The 21,607-nt window shown below is 42.7% G+C and overlaps 1 protein-coding gene across 1 annotated transcript; it reads right to left on the bottom strand.

Moving 5' to 3' along the window:
• Positions 1 to 655: 655 nt before the first annotated feature.
• On the bottom strand, positions 656 to 21,099 carry scamp1 (secretory carrier membrane protein 1). Its single transcript, XM_024382031.2, has 9 exons — positions 20,908 to 21,099; positions 11,466 to 11,543; positions 10,878 to 10,988; positions 8,215 to 8,326; positions 7,959 to 8,087; positions 4,177 to 4,336; positions 3,985 to 4,086; positions 3,695 to 3,812; positions 656 to 3,445 (listed from the first exon to the last, which is right to left on the bottom strand). Exons 1-9 carry the CDS (start codon positions 20,962 to 20,964, stop codon positions 3,296 to 3,298), a joined length of 1,017 nt encoding a protein of 338 aa, XP_024237799.1. The 5' UTR covers positions 20,965 to 21,099; the 3' UTR covers positions 656 to 3,295.
• Between the last annotated feature and the right edge of the window lie 508 nt (positions 21,100 to 21,607).

The raw sequence follows: 21,607 nt of genomic DNA, 5'->3' as shown, positions 1-21,607 counted from the left end.
TTAGCCAGAACGGGGCACCCGACTCACGTTCGGGAGGCAGACTGTTTCCAAAACTAATGCAATCACTTTTCAACTGGTGTAAACCGCCTACCAGGTGCCCTGGACAGTTTAATCGTATCCCCTCACTGGGTAAAAATGGAGCATATGATCACTGTGAGGAAGGAGGAATCCTGCATTAAGTTTGGCATGAGGCAATCTGATCCCCTCTGTCCCAGTCTTTCTGTATGAGGCAATCTGATCCCCTGTCCCAGTCTTTCTGCATGAGGCAATCTGATCCCCTCTGTCCCAGTCTTTCTGTATGAGGCAATCTGATCCCCTCTGTCCCAGTCTTTCTGCATGAGGCAATCTGATCCCCTCTGTCCCAGTCTTTCTGCATGAGGCAATCTGATCCCCTCTGTCCCAGTCTTTCTGTTCCTTTCTATATCTTCCAGTCGGTCCCCGGTATCCGTTTATTAAAGATTACCAACCATGAGTCAATCACAAGGACGTCTAGAATTTTAGTTGAAGGATCAATGTAGTGTCACAATCCATGACAAGCTGATCAACCACTTTTCAGTACTCCAGATCCTTTAGTTTCTACTGACCTCTGCTTGGCATCAACTAGTAGTGCAGCTTTTAACACAATATCAGAAAGTACCAACGCGAAAAAAGGAGGTAGAGTTGACTTCTGAATTTTATTTTGTGTTAATACAATAAATATACAAAACTTAAACTACTCAACATGCGACTAAAAAGGAGAGGAGAGTTTCTGTACAGTACAATGAAATTCAGGATACCAGCCGACAAGTTGTCAAACTTTACAAAATCTACAAACATCCCTTAAAGTTTGCTTAATTTTTTAAATAACTTCAATTTATTTCATTGTCAGAGTTGAGCAAGACAAATTTCATATTCATTCTCAGTACTTTACTATATACTTGATACATTGATTAAAAAGCACAAGTTAAAGCCACAGTCCATCTCAAAACACAAACATCGCTTAGTTTCACCTACTGACTTTCTCACATTTCCCAGTTGATGCATTTTTTTTTTATTGTTTTCAAGCCAACACATATTTAACAGGAACATTCAGGTGCCATTCGTCCAGATTTTCAAAAGATGTAGAATAACTTAGTAGCTCAGCACACACACATTCACTCATACTCAAGACCACAGAGAGATGAATGACTATTAGACTATTAAGGAAAGTATAAAAAGGAGGAAACTCATGAGGATGCCAGCCTGTCTCTGCCCACATTAGTGTTCAATTGAACAACCAGTTATCCTTGTTAAGACTTCACTTGACTGACACCCCACATGTCAATGATATTACAGCACACATGGACACGCCCCTCAAACATCCCCAACCTCTCTTCATGTCACATTCAAAGGCTGAAAGTCACAGGTAGGTTCAGTTATAAACACTCAAAACAAGACAAGTTAATAAATTGAATGGAATCAGAACTTATTCAGTACTTTCTATCTAACATGAATACAATCGAACTGAGGGGTAGATACAGAACAGACAAACCAATAAACAAGCCTCTGGGAATAGAAGAATCTCTCCTTTCACTCAACCATGAAGATACAATAATGAATACTCAGGCGATCAGCATCTACACAGCACAGACCAATGATATAACTGGGATATAAACAATGATATCTCCTGTTCTGAAGGGGTGTTTGGAGAAAGAGGGACTACTGGAGTGATTCACTTTAATGCACAGCATCAACTTCAAACAGACAGAATCCTCCTTTTCATCAGTTCACCCACTCACTGGAGTGTAACCATGGACGTCTATACACACAGATGCCTAGACCAGAGTAGTGTCCAGCTGATCTGCAAGCTTTGTCATGCACGTAGAGTACATCTTGATATAATCCTGAATAGTACCAACTGCAACTGAGGTATGTCTCCACCAGAAAACCAAGGCTGGAGACGAGCTAGCTCTCTCACACACACACAAGTCATTTGTTAGCATATAGTTTAGCTAGCATACACGTGTCTCTGCAGGTCTCAAGGCCTAGAATCCAGCTGTTGTGGGGATGTGTCTGAAGGAGTGTCTACATGAAGTGCAACTTTACCACTAAAGCAAGGGACAAGGCTAGAGGATAGAGGCTATGACATTTAGGTTCATGTCATCTGGTTCTTTGTTTATAAGGTATTTTGATCAAACGTTATCAAAGGCAAGACTACAAGGCTGTGAGAAAAGCACGGTTCTGAAAAGGATAAGACAGTAGAAGACAGAATCCTGATTTCTGAGACTCGTACCTGTTAAGTTGGACAGATGCAACCACAGGTGTCAGAGCTAACTGCTCTCTTTTAACCATAACGCCAACTGAACAATAACATGTCGCGTGACTGCCGTAGTGTATGAACTGTACAGACATAATAGTACCCTTCCTTCCTGATTTAGAGTTCTGATCAGTTTACACTCGCTTCTTGAGATTAAACCATTTAGATGTGATCATTCCGAGGTATTAAACAATGTTGTGGAATGCACAGCATTCATCATCAACACTAGCCAGTATCACCACCAGAGGACACACCTCACTGACTAGTGACCATCTCAGCCTGACCAGCTCAGGGTTCAAAAGAAGTAAACAAGTGTTGATTTTATTAAGTGTTACATTTGAACAGTACTTGGCTAAATCCAGTTAATAAAACAGTCATGGAAGTGAATGGATAGCTACAGCTAAGAGAGTCTTGGTGCAGTGAATTGACTTGGTACAATGCTTTAGAGAATGAGAGAAATATAGTATATAGGCCTCAGCATCAACATATGGAGAGACACTAATATTCATATACACACGCATACAGACAGCTGTACACCCATACATACACACAGCTGCACAATCATATACAGGAAAGTTTGCAAACACTTAGTGACATGACTAAAGGGTATGGGGTAAGACAGACACAGGACAGGAGTGCATTAATAAAGTCACTGGGGTGGGCGGAGTTACAGCCCTCAGGGCATGTGAGAGGCGGGGCTTGGTGGAAGCTGGGTGTCGCCATGTGAGCAGAATGAGAAGGAGAGGGATCAGACGGGGATGTCATAAAGCTCAAAGACTCTATAGGAAGTACATCTGCACTGGGAGACAAATTGAACTGAATGAAACGATTCAAACGAGCCTCTCATTTCTACTTCCTGCTTTCATCTACTATGACATCATAGGTCTCATCCTTCTAGGTGTCATGCTAGTCATGTCAGTAGAGCTAGGTTAGGAGGGCAGGGAAACTCCAGCTCGCTCTGGAGCTTGGATTGGACAGATAGAAGAAAGAGGGCGAGCTCTAGGGGTGTCTGTGGACCAATCAGATCTGTTGCTTGAATGCTCCGCTGGCAGCGTTGGAGGCTGCAGTAGCGGCGGCTGTCTGGACCGTCTTGTTGGCCATGACGCCCGTGGCGAACTCTGCCTGGGCCTTCTCAAAGCTGGCCCCTGTGGTGCGATACATACCATGTACCTGAAGAAATTAGGGGGGGTAGAGAGATGAGAGGGAAGGAAGATAAGAGGAAGGGAGGGAGAAAGGAGACAGAGAGCAGTGAGAAGAGGTAATTATCTACTTGAGCACATCTATAAATACCCCATGTTCATCATCTCAGAGACCGTGTGGGTGTTCTGGTTCCATTAAGTCTCATCGTCTCTAACACAGTGAAAGGCTGAGTCTCATTAATATCTTTATGAATATGATGAAGAATTGTGTGTGTGGTACCTTTTTGAACATGATGAGGGACATGGTAGCAAGGGCAGTGAATAGAGCAGCGATGAGTATCATGATGATGCCAACAGGGATGCTCTTATTCAGACCAGTCAGAGCTGAGATCCACCCACTGAAGGAAAAAAGGACAACCATAGACAAGATTAAAGGGTGAGTAACATGTAACCTTTATTACTTGTATTTCTACGTGCAATCAAAGTTCATTATGTTGCACCCTCTATTCTCAGAGAACATTGTGACCGTGTCACTTTCTGTCAATATCTGTGATCGCTTCCTGTCCTTACCTGGCACCCCAGCCGGAGATGCCGATGGACTGCATCACATGAACACCAAACTGACAGATGTAGACGAAAAAGAAGACGAAGAAACGGAAAGAGCTGTCACTCCTGGAGAGAGAGGTGGAGAAAGTTTCCTGTTTTAATGTTGACAAAGACGTCTGTGTGTGCGTGTGTGTGTGTAATTGTGTATGTAGTGACCTGAAGGCTCCGTAGAGGGGTCTATACCAGCAGACGAAGGAGCAGGGAGTGAAGATCATGAACCAGAGCATGGACAGGCCGAAGTCCACTCCTCTGGACGCATCCACACAGAACCAGGCCAAACAGCCAAACATGTTGGCAAACAGTGTCCCCGTGTGGACTGGAGCAGAACCAAACACACAATATCATTGGTTAGTTAACATTACATTTCTATCTGCAGGGTATTTAAAGTATAGAGCTGATATAAATCTTTGATGTGCAGAATAAAGGTGTAGAAATCAACTAAAACATTACATTTCTATCTGAAAGACTTTGATAGAGGACCTCAAGCTACCTCACTGTCCTGCCAAGTCATGCTAATGAAGAACAGGATATGAGGAACAGGAGGAGGATTAGGAAAGATGGCTACTAAATAATTTAACACACTTGAGGAGCCTGGTGGTGCCGTGCCAAGTGGAGCGTGAACCAGCACACACAGTGTACACACACACACAAGAAATGGATAATAAGATGATAGTTGGAGCTGTTTTGTTGGATTTCAGAGCAGCCTTCAATGTTATTGATCATAATTTGTTATTGAAAAACCTCACTTGTTATGGCTTTACATCACCTGCCACCACATGGATGGAGAGTTACTTATACAATAGAACTCAGAGTATTCTTCAATGGAAGCTTCTCTAACATCAGATACAGTGGGGCAAAAAAGTATTTAGTCAGCCACCATTTGTGCAAGTTCTCCCACTTAAAAAGATGAGGCCTGTAATTTTCATCATAGGTACACTTCAACTATGACAGACAAAATGAGGGGGGAAAAAATCCAGAAAATCACATTGTAGGATTTTTAATGAATTTATTTGCAAATTACGGTGGAAAATAAGTATTTGGTCACCTACAAGCAAGATTTCTGGCTCTCACAGACCTGTAACTTCTTCTTTAAGAGGCTCCTCTGTCCTCCACTCGTTACCTGTATTAATGGCACCTGTTTGAACTTGTTATCAGTATAAAAGACACCTGTCCACAACCTCAAACAGCCACGCTCCAAACTCCACTATGGCCAAGATCACCTATGTACCTATGATGAAAATTACAGGCCTCTCTCACCTTTTTTAAGTGAGGGAACTTGCACAATTGGTGGCTGACTAAATACTTTTTTGCCCCACTGTATGTACAGTGCGGTATTCCTTTGGGCAGTTTCCTTGGGCCGTTACTCTTCTACTATTTTTACACTTGTCTTACAAGAAGCAAAAAGGACTAACCCTGTTTGAATACTCATACTACCCACACTAACCGTACCATTTGTGACGTGAATTGAGTATATAGTGAGCTTATTGGTCATAGTATGTATATAATTAGTATGCCACTTACACAAAGGGTTGCAAATGGTCTACTTTCCAGGAAATTTCTGGGAATTTTCCATGGGAAGTTAAGCCCTGGAGTTTTGCTTACATTCATCAAAAAAAGTTAGCTTATAACAGTGAACATTTTCTATGGGATAGACAAGGCAATTCTAGGTCTCATATTTTGGTTAAACTATCAATGAAATTGCAACCCTCTGCATGCACAGTGCACTCTTCCATCACATGTACAGCTGATGCTCAAGATCTTTCACACTAATGATATGCTACGGAGCCCACACTACTACACTGTCTGAACCAAGGACGACATGCTTTCTGGTAAGTTTTGATTACAATACTGGGTGGGGTAAATATATTTTATATGACATTTTTTGTTAATGAGTAAAAAAAACTGCACAGAGAACTAACATCAACAACATGCATGACAGTCTCATGGTTGAGGACAAAATTACTTATCTTCTAGTCTTAAGACATTTGTGTTTAAAAATGCCTAACCACTTGTATACACTTCAAAACAGATACACAGTACATACCCGACACACCAATATGGGTTTCTTCATGGTACTCAAACCCAAAACAGATTCAATGCACTGCTCAGTTATGTATAGAGCCAGATGTTACTCAGGCAAAACTAACTGCAAAAATCTCTGAAGCTGGAGACTCATATCTCCCTCACTAGCTTTAAGCACCAGCTGTCAGAGCAGCTCACAGATCACTGCACCTGTACATAGCTCATCTGTAAATATCCCATCCAATCTACCTCATCCCCATACTGTATTTATTTATTTATCTTGCTCCTTTGCACCCCAGTATCTCAACTTGCACATTCATCTTTTGCACATCCTACCATTCCTATATTGTAATTACTTTTCCACCATGGCCTATTTATTGCCTTACCTCCCTTATCCTACCTCATTTGCACAGGCTGTATATAGATTTTCCTACTGTATTATTGATTGTACGTTTGTTTATTCCATGTGTAACTCTGTGTTGTAAGTGTCGAACTGCTTTGCTTTATCTTGACCAGGTCACAGTTGCAAATGAAAACTTGTTCTCAACTGGCCTACCTGGTAAAATAAAGGTGAATAAAGACACTGTGATACAATGTTTTAAAGCTAAACTTGCTTTTTATTTATAAAAAACAAGCAAGTTAGCTTTAAAAACACATTTTATCACAGCGCCTCTTTGTAAAGCTCTCATTTAACTGTAGTGTATATAAGAATACCACTAGGCTACCATGGGGCGGCAGGGTAGACTATTGGTTAGAGCGGTGGACTAGTAACCAAAAGGTTGCAAGTTCAAACCCCCGAGCTGACAAGGTACAAATCTGTCGTTCTGCCCCTGAACAGGCAGTTAACCCACTGTTCCTAGGCAGCCATTGAAAATAAGAATTTGTTCTTAACTGACTTGCCTAGTTAAATAAAGGTAAAAAAATATATTAAAAAATAAGAATATTTTTGTTGTCTTTCCTATATACACAATGTAATATCTTATGTTGTTCTTGTCTATTACTGATCTGTACTTTGTCATGTATTTGTATGTTTTATGTGGACCCCAGGAAGAGTAGCTGCTGCATGTGCAGGAGCTAATGGGGATCTTAATAAACTAAACAGTGTTCACACACACACACAGTCAATTAAATAATTCACAATGAGCAGAACTCTACCTCGGGGCTATAATAATGGCATGACTCTGGGCATTGTATAGAGTCTGGTGTGTTGTAGTCTACAGTCACATTGGCATGGACAGTCAACTATAGCGGCAGGATTCTGAACCATACTGAGGAATCTAACACTTCTATAATGCTCTCTGGTGAGACGGGGAAAAACACATAAGGTGTGGGGAAAGAGAGGAGAAGGTGAGAGAGAGATGCAGAAAGGGAGATACTGTAGGAGAGAGGTAGGAGGAGTGCCCAAGATAGGTTGGAACTCCCAAAGCCTCCCCCAGTCACATGACTAGCTGCATCATGTGGTAGTGGAATTCCACCCTGTACTATTGGCTCATATTGAATACATGCTGCATTTACGTGTTCCTTTGTACCACTTCTCAATGGCCTTTTCAGCTCTAAGATATGCTGTCAGACAAGACAGCTGGGAGATTTGGAGAATAGTATTTTTTTTAAGCTTGCAACAAAACTCAGGCAAAAGTTCAGGCATATTGAAAGTACAATTCTAAAAAGTGTACATTTGCCATAGTAGAGTCTGAATTGACAAGGGAGCAGAGCAGTTAACATATGAGGTCACACTTATCCAGATGTAGTACATGATCTTGGGTAGAGACTGGAGCTAGGTTTATGTGGTTATGAGGTTTAGGGAACATAGATACAGTCACTCACACTTATCCAGATGTAGTACATGATCTTGGGTAGAGACTGGAGCTAGGTTTATGTGGTTATGAGGTTTAGGGAACATAGATACAGTCACTCACACATCCAGATGTAGTACATGATCTTGACAGTCTTCTGGAAATCTACAGGGATGTCCACTGTGATGTCATGGTAGAAACAGGGACCCACAGGGAACTTCTCTGGGAGAGGAGGCCAGTTGTTTTTCCTACCTGAACCAGGAGAGAGGAGAAACATGCTTGAATGATGTTGCTAAGATCTTGTTTGAACTTTTGGGTCTGACAAAGCTTAATGTTTTAATGTGGAAACATTGAATGTTGTATGAAGGTTGGTGCCAACCTCCTGATGCGTTGAGGGACTGCATCTCTCTCTCCCGGCGGTCTAGCTCTGCTGCCTTCCTCTCCAGCTCCTCCTGTCTCCTCAGCAGCTCTGCTGAAGCCCGCACTTGCTCCTACACACACAGTCAAAACAGGGGGCACTGACACTACAGTACACAGAGATGTTGCGGACGTTATGTAGACTGAGGCTCCATATTGCTGACAAGTCTGAGTTGATCTCTATGACAGTTAACTTGAAATTGAGGCAGCTGACCTTGTTTTGTAATGTACAGTTGAAGTCGGAAGTTTACATACACTTATGTTGGAGTCATTAAAACCCATTTTTCAACCACTCCACACATTTCTTGTTAACGAACTATAGTTCTGGCAAGTCGGTTAGGACATCTACTTTGTGCATGACAAGTCATTTTTAAAACAATTGTTAACAGATTATTTCACTTATAATTCACTGTATCACAATTCCAGCGGGTCAGAAGTTTACATACACTAAGTTGACTGTGACTTTAAACAGCTTGGAAAATTCCAGAAAATAATGTGATGGCTTTAGAAGCTTCTAATATGCTAATTGACATCACTTGAGTCAATTGAAGGTGTACCTGTGGATGTATTTCAAGGCCAACCTTCAAGCTCAGTGCCCCTTTAATTGACATCATGGGAAAATCAAAAGAAATCAGCCCAAAAAAAGATTGTAGACCTCCACAAGTCTGGATCATCCTTGGGAGCAATTTCCAAACGCCTGAAAGTACCACATTCATCTGTATAAACAATAGTATGCAAGTATAAACACCATGGGACCACGCAGCCATCATACCGCTCAGGAAGGAGACGCGTTCTGTCTCCTAGAGACGAACGTGCTTTGGTGCGAAAAGTGCAAATCAAACCCAGAACAGCAGCAAAGGACCTTGTGAAGATGCTGGATGAAACAGGTACAAAAGTATCTATATCCACAGCAAAACGAGTCCTATATCGACATAACCTGAAAGGCCGCTCAGCAAGGAAGAAGCCACTGCTCCAAAACCGCCATAAAAAAAGCCAGACTACGGTTTGCAACTGCACATGGGGACAAAGATTGTACTTTTTGGAGAAATGTCCTCTGGTCTGAGGAAACAAAAATAGAACTGTTTGGCCATAATGACCATCGTTATTCTTGGAAGAAAAAGGGGGCGGCTTGCAAGCTGAAGAAACCCGTGCTTCACGGTTGGGATGGTGGTGGCAGCATCATGTTGTGGGGGTGCTTTGCTGCAGGAGAGTGTTGCACTTCAAAAAAATAGATGGCATCATGGGGGGAAATTATGTGGATATATTGAAGCAACATCTCAAGACATCAGGAAGTTAAAGCTTGGTTGCAAATGGGTCTTCCAAACGGACAATGACCCCAAGCATACTTCCAAAGTTGTGGCAAAATGGCTTAAGGACAACAAAGTCAAGGTATTAGAGTGGCCATCAAAAAGCCCTGACCTCAATCCTATAGAACATTTGTGGGTAGAACTGAAAAGGTGTGTGCGAGCAAGGAGGCCTACAAACCTGACTCAGTTACACCAGCTCTGTCAGGAGTAATGGGCCAAAATTCACCCAACTCATTGTGGGAAGCTTGTGGAAGGCTACCTGAAACGTTTGACCCAAGTTAAACAATTTAAAAGGCAATGCTACTAAATTGAGTGTATGTAAACTTCTGACCCACTGGGAATGTGATGAAAGAAATAAAAGCTGAAATAAATGATTCTCTCTACTATTATTCTGACATTTCACATTCTTAAAATAAAGTGCTGATCCTAACTGACCTAAAACAGGGAATCTTTACTAGGATTAAATGTCAGGAATTGTGAAAAACTGAGTTTAAATGTATTTGGCTAAGATGTATGGAAACTTCCGACTTCAACTGTATCTGTGTGTGTGTTTGGCAGAGACTACAGTGTCAGCACAGATGACAGCACAGTCCCAGTCGTCATCTCCAACAGCTCTCTCTCCATGCAAGTCAGAATAATTAACGCTCTGCTTCTTACTTTACAAAATGCTAATTGCCTCGCTAACGTGTGTGCCTCATCTGTAGCATGCTACAACTGCAGGTGAAGCAATATCTGCATTTGACATCATTAGCCATCGCTAGTCATCTACTGAAAAAGAATGCAGAACAATGCATCTTTAAAGTACAAAGGATTTGTATTTAAACAGTGAAGAGAAAGGATACTAGTCACATGCCTTATTGCCAACTTCCTGGTACAGCATTCTGAAACTCTCTCTGTGTGTATGACCAAGGACAAAACTGTCAGTAGAGGTATAAAACGTTCCTAAAACTATAGATTAAGGCGTTTTCTTTTTCCTGTGTTCTCTCTGCTTGTGTCTCTATCACACTCTCTTTTTGCAAACACTAAGTTAGACTTTTCCCTCAGGAGGCAAGGTGTAGAGCTAGGCTATCTCCACACTGTCACAAACAGCTTTTATTAGAACACTCCACATGCTGAGGGAGAGCCTGCTGCCTCCTAGCCAGGAGCTGTCACACAGACCCCAGGGGGGGGCATGCATGGTGTTTATATGGAAATACATTCCATCGCGAAAAGGTGCAGCTGTAGAGCTCTCCTCTCTTTTCTTCAGAGGGGTGGAATTGCTTGGTGTAAAAGGGCAGAAGAGGTTGTGAGGTGTGTGTGTGGGAGCGGGGGGGGGTACCTGTGTCTGTTGAGGCTGCGAGTATGCAGGCGGTTCTTCCGTAGGCTTCATGATGGCTGGCTGTGTGTTGGTGGTGGGGGCAGGTACTTTAGGTGCAGTACCAGGAGGGACCTGGGAGAAAATAGAATCATCACACACTGGTTTAGTGTCAACCCACACCCTATCCTCCATGTAGTACACTACTTCTGACAAGAACCCCATGTAGCTCAGCTCAAAACAAGGTAGTGTACTAGTGGTCCTCTATTGGTAGAACATGGTGCTTGCAACCCCAGGATAGTGAGGTCAATTCCCGGGACAACTTAAAATGTATGCACATATGACTGCTAAATGTCTGCTAAATGTCATATATCACTAACGAGGGAATAGGGTGTTAGCTGAGAAGCAGACATTCAGGAATCAGAATCTTCAACCACTCCTCCTGGAAGTTAACACTGAATATAATACCATAACGAACACTAATCATCTGTAGTCACCATCAGTACCATATCAGCTCTTCTATTTATCTCATCAATGGTGTCGCTCTCACACATCCAACAGCCCACCTCTCCTCAACACGTCTAAGTGTGCAGTGTACTGTGCAGTTCTCACCGGCTTGGCATCTGTGAAGGGGTTGTACTCTTCCAACCCTGGAGGAGCATTTTGTGTTACTTGTGTCACTGACGGATCCTGAGAGGAAAGGAAAAGAGAGAACAAAGTCAGTGTTCATACAGTATATCACCAGAAGCAGTGAGGCAGTCAATAGACTGCACTCCCATGTAGTAAATCAGGCCTTAATAACAGGCTCTCAAATTGCCTAGCCTATATCTGCTGCATTACCATGGTGTGATGAATGAACGCTAAAGCCACTCGTGTGACGTGAACGGATCATCTGTAGTGGATGCTAGCCTAGCCTAAGCTTACTTCAACCCAATCTATGATGTCTGCTTACAAATCAAGAGCACCACCAGCCTCATCTACCTAACCTGGCCTCAGGTTTTCAAAAGAACAAAAAGAACGTACTTTTCATCTGAAGAAGAGAATTCCTCCACAATTACAAGGCTGCAGACAGACCGACCCCAACAGCAGGCTACCCTTCACTGTCAACCCAGGGCTATAATCCAAAACTGGCAAAGACAGGATGATTCCAATCATTTTCCCCACCACAGACAGCTATAAATATGGCAGAGCCCACTAGTTAGAGAAGAGAACGCCTTCCTCTGCTAAGAAAAAAAGACTGGGTACTGCTGCTGGCATGCTGTGCAGTGTAGACAGATACAGTCTAGGCTAATCATTATATTTCATCAACCTTTATTTTAGGCTATGCAGATTCAATGTTGGTATCAGTCAGTTAAAATATCAGTTTCATTGGCCTACTTTGTTCTCCAGTCTCCTTGTAAATCCAGCAGGCAACAGCTAGGCTATTTGCCAAGTGATAAAAGTAGGCCTATAGGTGCACCTCCCAGGACTGATGCATTGTTTAACTACTGTGTGTCCGCTGTGTCTACAGGTGTCAGCTCTGAAACAGAGAATAAGGTGTGCTGCGGTGTAGTCTATATCATCACTGTGTGTGTGTGTGTGTGTGCATGGTGTAGGGTGCATTTCAGGTAGCCAGCTCACAATGACAAGAAGTTTCACTCATACAGCATAAATTCAGATGAGACTCAGGTTCAGTGCAGTCCAAGATAGCAGTTTATACTGGATTTATTGGCTACAGACTAGTGCAGTGGAGTATAGCCAGTTACAGCCGGTACAGTCCAGTATCAGTCAGTCTGTCCCAGTCCAACCCTCCTCTGTTCTGACTGAGTCTCATGTCTGTGTTTAACAGAAGCAGGCTGCTCCTTGTCCCGAGGACAGGTCAGTCATCAATATTTCAGGGTATATAGTGATGAATCTGTAATACGGTCCTGACACACAGCCACAAACACACAGCGCTTAAGTACAAGCACAGCACATGGAACTTCAAAACTACAAGACAAGCTACTGCTTTTGTTAGCCTACAGTACAACATATTCAACAGGTTGGACCGATCTAGGTTGTGAAACACAAAAAACATCTCAGTTAACATTAGAAATGAGGGGCCGTTAACATAGCTCCACGAGAAGGTGAAGTATTCCTCTCCTTCTGAGAGCATCTCACAGACAGAAAGCAGCCGTACAGGCAGTCACTACTGCCACAGCAACAATGACGCTGACACGCACAATGTAAACACACAAACACGTGTGTGTGTGTGTGTGTGTTAGATAGGGATAACTTGTAGCCTTTCTACATCAATCTCATGGAGACATTGCAACAACGACTTCTTCATCAGCTCTTTGGTAGATGGGTTTTAGGAAGGCAAATTATTTGATAAGAGAAACTACCATGAAAGAGCAGGAAGCAAGTCAGGGGAAAGCAGCCAAAAATACCCGAAGCACCAGCTGTCACCATGACAGCACCATATGATTTCATGAACTATTGAAGAGAGCCCGGAGTTGCAGGGATTTAATCACAAGGCTACTGGCTTCAAGGCTTAAACAGGCTGAAATGGGGAGTCAATGAAAAGCGGCTATGAAAGTAAACTGACATTTCCTCCTGAGGTACTGACCTGTTGCACCCTCTACAACCACGGATTATTATTTGACCCTGCTGGTCATCTATGAACATCTTGAAGAACAATCTGGCCGTAAATGCTCATATACTCTTATAATCTCCACCTGTCACAGCCAGGGTTCCCGGGTGGCGCAGCTGTCTAAGGCACAGCATCTCAGGGCTAGAGGCATCCCTACCGACCCCGGTTCGATTCCAGGCTGTATCACAACTGGCCGGGATTGAGAGTCCTATAGGACAGCACAAAATTGGCCCAGCGTCGACTAGGTTGTCATTGAAAATAAGAATTTGTTCTTAACTGACTTTCCTAGTTAAATAAAAGGTTCAAGAAAAATAAAGAGGACTAACTACCACCCAGAACCTGGTTCCTCTCTAGGTTTCTTCCTAGGGTCCTGCCTTTCTAGGGAGTTTTTTCCGAGCCACCGTGCTTCTACATCTGCATTGCTTCCTGTTTGGGGTTTTAGGCTGAGTTTCTGTATAGCACTTTGTGACATCTGCTGATGTAAAAAGGGCTTTATAAATACATTTGATTGATTGAACTAACAATGCCATTACCGACAGTGGTCTTAGAAATCCTGTGTTCTGTTAGGTTAGCCTAGGCCTAATTCTGGGGTGCCCAGATTTGGTCATTGAGGACAGCAGTCCCTGCTGCTTCACATCCATGCCTTTTAAATCACTGAGAAACGATGTGTGTGCTGTGCACTCTGTGCAATATGTGATTTATTGATCCATGACAGGGAGGAGCCAAACAACAGGACAGCAGCCCACTAGGACTGGGGTAAGGCAGGCACTCATGTCCCAATTCAAGTGACTGAGTGACAAATGTGAGCACTTCAGATGGAATCACGACAGCCTTCCAGCTCTGAAATCTGACCAATCCTGGATGTCCACACACAGTACCAGTCAAAAGTTGACACACCTACTCATTCAAGGGTTTCTCTTTATTTTGTACAAATTTCTACATTGTAGAATAATAGTGAAGAAAACTATACAAATAGAAAACTGAAATAACACATATGGAATCATGTAGTAACCCCAAAAAAGTGTTAAACAAATCAAAATATATTAAAGATTCTTCAAAGTAGCCACCCTTCGCCGTGATGACAGCTTTGCACACTTTTGGCATTCTTTCAAACAGCTTCATGAGGAATGCTTTTCCAACAGTCTTGAAGGAGTTCCCACATATGCTGAGAACTTGTTGGCTGTTTTCCTTCACTCTGCGGTCCAAGTCATCCCAAACCATCTCAATTGGGTTTAGGTTGTTTAATTGTGGAGGCCATGTCATCTGATGCAGCACTCCACACTCCTTCTTGGTCAATGAGCCCTTACACTGCCTGGAGGTGTGTTATAAGTCATTGTCCTGTTGAAAAACAAATGATAGTCCCACTAAGCGCAAAACAGATAGGCTGGCGTATCGCTGCAGAATGCAGCAAAAATCTCAAATTTGACCAAAGGACAGATTTCCACCGATCTAATGTTCATTGCTCGTATTTCTTGGCCCAAGCAAATATTTTATTATTCTTAATGGGGGCCCTTTAGTGGTTTCTTTGCAGCAATTCGACCATGGAGGACTGATTCACACAGTCTCCTCTGAACAGTTGATGTTGAGATGTGTCTGTTACTTGAATTCTGAAACATTTATTTGGGATGCAATTTCTGAGGCTGGTAATTCTAATGAACTTATTCTCTGTAGCAGAGGTAACTGTGGGTCTTCCTTTCCTGTGGCAGGCCTCATGAGAGCCAGTTTTATCATAGCACTTGGTTTTTACAACTGCACTTGAAGAAACTTTCAAAGTTCTTGACATTTTCCAGATTGTCAGACCTTCCTGTCTTAAAGTAATGGACTGTTGTTTCTCTTTGCTTATTTGAGCTGTTCTTGTCATAATATGGACTTGGTCTTTTACCAAATAGGGCTGTCTTCTGTATTCCACCTTTACCTTGTTACAACACAACTGATTGGCTCAAACGCATTAAGGAAATAAATTCCACAAATTAACAAGGGACACCTGTTAGTTGTAATGCATTCCAGGTGACTACCTCATGAAGCTGGTTGAGACAATGCCAAGAATGTGCAAAGCTGTCATCAAGGCAAAGGGTGGCTACTTTGAAGAAGCTCAAATATTTGGATTTGTTTAAAACTTTTTTGGTTACTACATGATTCCATGTGTAATTTCATAGTTGATATCTTCACTATTAATCTACAATGTAGTTAAAAAATAAAGAAAAACCCTGGAATGAGTAGGTGTGTCCAAACTGGACTGGTACTATATATATATATATATATATTTCTTAGGTTGCCATTAGCTGTTGCAATAGCAGCAGCTACTCTTGGCTTCCTGTCAAAGCAAGGGCTGATTTCAAGGTTTTACTGCTAACCTACAAAGCATTACATGGGCTTGCTCCTACCTATCTCTCTGATTTGGTCCTGCCGTACATACCTACACGTACGCTACGGTCACAAGACGCAGGCCTCCTAATTGTCCCTAGAATTTCTAAGCAAACAGCTGGAGGCAGGGCTTTCTCCTATAGAGCTCCATTTTTATGGAATGGTCTGCTTACCCATGTCAGAGACGCAAACTCGGTCTCAACCTTTAAGTCTTTACTGAAGACTCATCTCTTCAGTGGGTCATATGATTGAGTGTAGTCTGGCCAGGAGTGGGAAGGTGAACGGAAAGGCTCTGGAGCAACAAACCACCCTTGCTGTCTCTGCCTGGCCGGTTCCCCTCTTTCCACTGGAATTCTCTGCCTCTAACCCTATTACAGGGGCTGAGTCACTGGCTTACTGGGGCTCTCTCATGCCGTCCCTGGAGGGGGTGCGTCACCTGAGTGGGTTGATTCACTGTTGTGGTCATCCTGTCTGGGTTGGCGCCCCCCCTTGGGTTGTGCCATGGCGGAGATCTTTGTGGGCTATACTCGGCCTTGTCTCAGGATGGTAAGTTGGTGGTTGAAGATATCCCTCTAGTGGTGTGGGGACTGTGCTTTGGCAGAGTGGGTGGGGTTATATCCTTCCTGTTTGGCCCTGTCCAGGGATGTCCTCGGATGGGGCCACAGTGTCTCCTGACCCCTCCTGTCTCAGCCTCCAGTATTTATGCTGCAGTAGTTTATGTGTTGGGGGGCTAGGGTCAGTTTGTTATATCTGGAGTACCTCTCCTGTCCTATTCGGTGTCCTGTGTGAATCTAAGTGTGCGTTCTCTAATTCTCTCTTTCTCTCTCTCTCTCTCTCTCTCTCGGAGGACCTGAGCCCTAGGACCATGCCCCAGGACTACCTGACATGATGACTCCTTGCTGTCCCCAGTCCACCTGGTCGTGCTGCTGCTCCAGTTTCAACTGTTCTGCCATATTATTATTTGACCATGCTGGTCATTTATGAACATTTGAACATCTTGGCCATGCTCTGTTATAATCTCCACCCGGCAAAGCCAGAAGAGGACTGGCCACCCCACATATGCTCTCTCTAATTCTCTCTTTCTTTCTCTCTCTCTCTCGGAGGACCTGAGCCCTAGGACCATGCCCCAGGACTACCTGACATGATGACTCCTTGCTGTCCCCAGTCCACCTGACCGTGCTGCTGCTCCAGTTTCAACTGTTCTGCCTTATTATTATACGACCATGCTGGTCATTTATGAACATTTGAACATCTTGGTCATGTTCTGTTATAATCTCCACCCGGCACAGCCAGAAGAGGACTGGCCACCCCACATAGCCTGGTTCCTCTCTAGGTTTCTTCCTAGGTTTTGGCCTTTCTAGGGAGTTTTTCCTAGCCACCGTGCTTCTACACCTGCATTGTTTGGGGTTTTAGGCTGGGTTTCTGTACAGCACTTTGAGATATCAGCTGATGTACAAAGGGCTATATAAATACATTTGATTTGATTTGATTTACTCTTCCTGGGGTCCACAATCTGCAGCAATACGTGAGAGCAGAGAAATGCAAAGAGGGACTAATCATGTATAGCCCAATAAATAAATTACTGTTTGTGGCACTGTGGTTAGCACACCACAACTCGTGTTGAGTTACACACATTTATATACAGCACAGTTAGCTGTGGGAAGTACACCATTCACACCTTCTCTAACAATAAAACCATGCTTACAATCAATTATCAATCATCCTTACACATAGGCCTAAGCATCAACCTACAGGCCAAGCCACATTATTCAAAGAGCAAGGAGGGGACAGAATTTAATGAGGGTAACTCTGCTGCTCCCAGGATTGACAAAGCAATGATTAAAGAACAAGAGTGTGTGTGTGTCTCAGAGTTGAGAGCTAGCAAGCAACCGTGGCAGTGATTAAACTATAATTTAATTGGAACAGAGAGAGAAAAGGCGAGAGAGAAAGCAAGAAAGAGGTTTGTGTCTAAAACAAGGAACAACTAGCCTGGGAAGTAACCTAACAAAGTAAAAACTGAACTCTGCGATGCAGGCCTATTTCTCATCAACGGAGTTGAGCGGCGCCTAGTGTGGGCGGACTGCAGGTCGCGACATCACATAAAATTAAGTTATCAAAACTACAGATTTCAGCAACCAAATAGCCCGCAATTACACGGGTAAATGTCCATGTGATGTTGCGAGCTCCAGTCCGCCCAAACTAGTTGCCGCTCAACTCTGTTGATATGAAGTTGGCTACATCATCGAGTTGAGTTTTACTTAGCTAGGAAGCAGCCTAGGCAAACAATACAAAGCAGGACCTGTTCACCAAGCAAACAGGGTAAAATGTGCTGTGAGGATCAAATACACAGTTTCTCCCTGGTGAGACACTTCTACATTGACAGTCTACAGATCTAAGTAATAGCGTTACGTTTCTGTGTTGTGGTTTTGTTTGTATGTATGTGTGTTTCAGGATGGCTTCCCAGATTCCTCTAAGCAGCTGATTGGTCTGCCCCATTGATGATTGGAGCTGACCCCACCCTCTCGTCAGAAACAGCTGTCTTCAATTACCAACTCCTTCTCCAGCTATATAAGCCAGTGTTCTGTTGCTCAGAAGGGAGATATCCTGTGTTGGTTGTTGTTAGGAGAGATTTGATTAGTATGTCCTGTTGGTTTTTGTTAAGTATTTTGTAACGGTCCTGCGGAGGTATGTTTATTTCCAAAGGACTGTTTTGATTATTGAACTTGTTTGTACTTTTCTGTTTAATTTGTTCCCAGGGGGGACACCTAGGGAGTGCTTAGGCAAGAGACCTGTGGGCATACATAACCCGCAGTATTTACTGTCTATACACACACTAGGTAAGACCTGGGCGGACCACCCTCTGTATTTTGGTTAGTGCACCAGGTGGTGCTAAGTTAGGTAAGTAGTGGGTAGGCAGGTAAGGTAGGAGAGGGGGCTTTGACATTTACTTTCTTTGGTTCCGTCCAGCCCCTTTTCCCCAAAATGACTGTGTGATGGAATAAATTCCATGTAAACGGTACCATTCTGTGCCTTTGTCATCCTTACTCGCACCTACAATCCCATATCCCTTTCACTCCATGGGGAGTTGAGTTGTAGCAGGGTGTTGCGTTCGCTCTTCCTAGAGGCGTACGTAACAAATAGGCTACAATTATCATAATGAAAGCAATGCAACATCTCATCTTACAACCACCACAGTAGCAGGTATCAATGCAGAATTCCTGGAAAGCAAATGTGGGGTCACAGAATTGTATTTTTTTACTTTTAAAATGTTCCTAGACAACTCAGTTAAGAACAAATTCTTATTTACAATGATGGCCTACCCCAGCCAAACCCGGACAGCGCAGGGCCAGATGTGCGCCGCCAAATGGGACTCCCGATTCAGCCTGGATTTGAACCAGGGACTGTAGTGCCTTAGACTGCTGCGCCCCTCAGGACATCACAGCAGCACATCAAATGACTGTAGGCATCCATCATGTTGTTTTGATGAAACAACTTAAATTATTGGCTTGAATAGAGTATTCTACCTGTCAATCACAATGTGGTGATTGAATTCCTAGACAACCATTGAGACGTCGGGCTACCATTAGACCACACCCCTCATGCGAGACTTCCTACCACAAAATCTACCACTGTTTACACAGCAGGAATATGGTGCAGTTTGGACAAAGTTGGATTCAGATGTTTATTTGATGTTTATGTCTGGTAAATACAGTTCCTAGAAATTATACATATGCTTTTGTTGTCAGGAAACCTTTTTTTTGAGTTATATTGTGGTATTGTTATTTTCCTTCACCAAACCACAGAACGATGACCAAACTACCTATGTTGTGTCCAAAGCGATCTGAGCCGATGGACACCCTCAAAGACTGGGATTATCATTCCCAGAATCACTGACAACAAAAGGTGCCCCAACAGTGCTCCCATTCACCCCCTCTTCAAATCCCCTGGATTATTTATTCCTAATTCATCACAGACACACATTGTCATAGCATGTGGGTTGTACTCAGACTTCTACTCTGCAGACTTTACATTAGTAAGCATCAGCATGTGGCCATTGAAGATTAACCTGCATTGTGTCAGTTGTGAAAGGGCGTGTTTTGGACATAAAGGTATGTTGTTTCCCATAACATTAAAAAATGGTCAATGCTACACAGTCCAATACAAGCAACACTTCTGCCCGATGAAGTTTGCAACACTGCTGTCATGTCCACCATGTCTGTAACACTGCTGTCATGTCCACCATGTCTGTAACACTGCTGTCATGTCCACCATGTCTGTAACACTGCTGTCATGTCCACCATGTCTGTAACACTGCTGTCATGTCCACCATGTCTGTAACACTGCTGTCATGTCCACCATGTCTGTAACACTGCTGTCATGTCCACCATGTCTGTAACACTGCTGTCATGTGTAACGCCAAGCACTAACTGCCTACCAACATCAATTTCAATGAGTTGTCCTAAATGAATAACTCACAAGTGCTTAATGAATCAACATGAGATGAGGCCACATAAGTGTGTGTGTGTGTGTGTTAGACCATATACGCTGCCGGTCTAGCAGAGATAAACAGTTCAGGTTAAGACGCACCACAATAGATGAGTGGCAAATCATAAGCAAGTTAACGTTAGCTAGCTAGATGTAGCAGCAAGCATACTGACACTGATAACATCACACATGACAAGAATACGCTAAATCATCTAGCTAGCTAGTTTACTCTACTAGCTAATATCGTTTATAAATAATTGCCTGATATAGTACAACTTTATATGTGTTCCAAATAACGAATTGCGAGTTACTGTACTGTTAACGTCTAGGTTGAAGATGACAATATATTTTCGACCTAGGCTAATGTTAAACGTTTCCTAGAAAGTATTGCAAGCTAGCTAGCTGACGTTACTGCTGCTATGTTGTCAGTCATGCCAGGAGAAACGAGCTGACACTGCTACCGTTAGAAAACTAGCTAACATTAGCTTAGTAAGCTAACATGCACTCAACAGAGATGACATAGTTTGCTAGTTATAATAATCAGACTAACCAGTTAGCATTGCCAAATGACAGACCGGTGAGTATTACACCTACCTGAAAAGGATTATTGAATTCAGGGTCCGCGAACGGGTTGTGGTCGAAATCTGACATCGTACTTCGATGATGTTTTCAATGATTAAAATCCGAAGTGGTAGTAAAAAATAAACAGCTGTACTTCAAAACAACGGCTGCAGCTAGTCTTGTCGCGGATTGCTTTGACCTCCGTTCCACAAGCAAGAATAAGCAAGACCTAGCCAGAATAAGGCCGTGACCTCGGCGATTGTCCTTCAAAATAAAAGTTCCACAATGAAGATTGTGAAAAATAATACAAATGGTCGAAAATCTTTAACATTTTATGAGGAAATGTTAGCAGACGTATAATGTTGTTTAACAATATAAAAAAGGGAATAAAGTGAATCGCCTTTATAGCACAAATAACATTATAGCATTGACAATGTTAACATCATTAAAAGTAATGATTACCAGATAGTTATCACTGTAACAGTAATACAAATAAAAAACATTTGTTATAATGCTACTATTAATACTAATAATAACAATAGTAATAATAATATTATAATTATAATAATCAACTTTAGAAAACACTTTTAAATCCCCAATTAGCCCATTGTTGGTATTGCACAATGTTCAGTGCGGTTTCATATTGGACATACTACACCATTGTACACAATTCCCTTTACATTGTGTCTCAGTAAAAGGGGGTTCCATTCTACTCAGGAAACAAAACATGGCT

Source organism: Oncorhynchus tshawytscha, linkage group LG20 (assembly GCF_018296145.1).
Source record: "Oncorhynchus tshawytscha isolate Ot180627B linkage group LG20, Otsh_v2.0, whole genome shotgun sequence".
NCBI classification, from domain to species: domain Eukaryota; kingdom Metazoa; phylum Chordata; class Actinopteri; order Salmoniformes; family Salmonidae; genus Oncorhynchus; species Oncorhynchus tshawytscha.
This window is presented reverse-complemented; position numbering and strand designations above follow the sequence as displayed.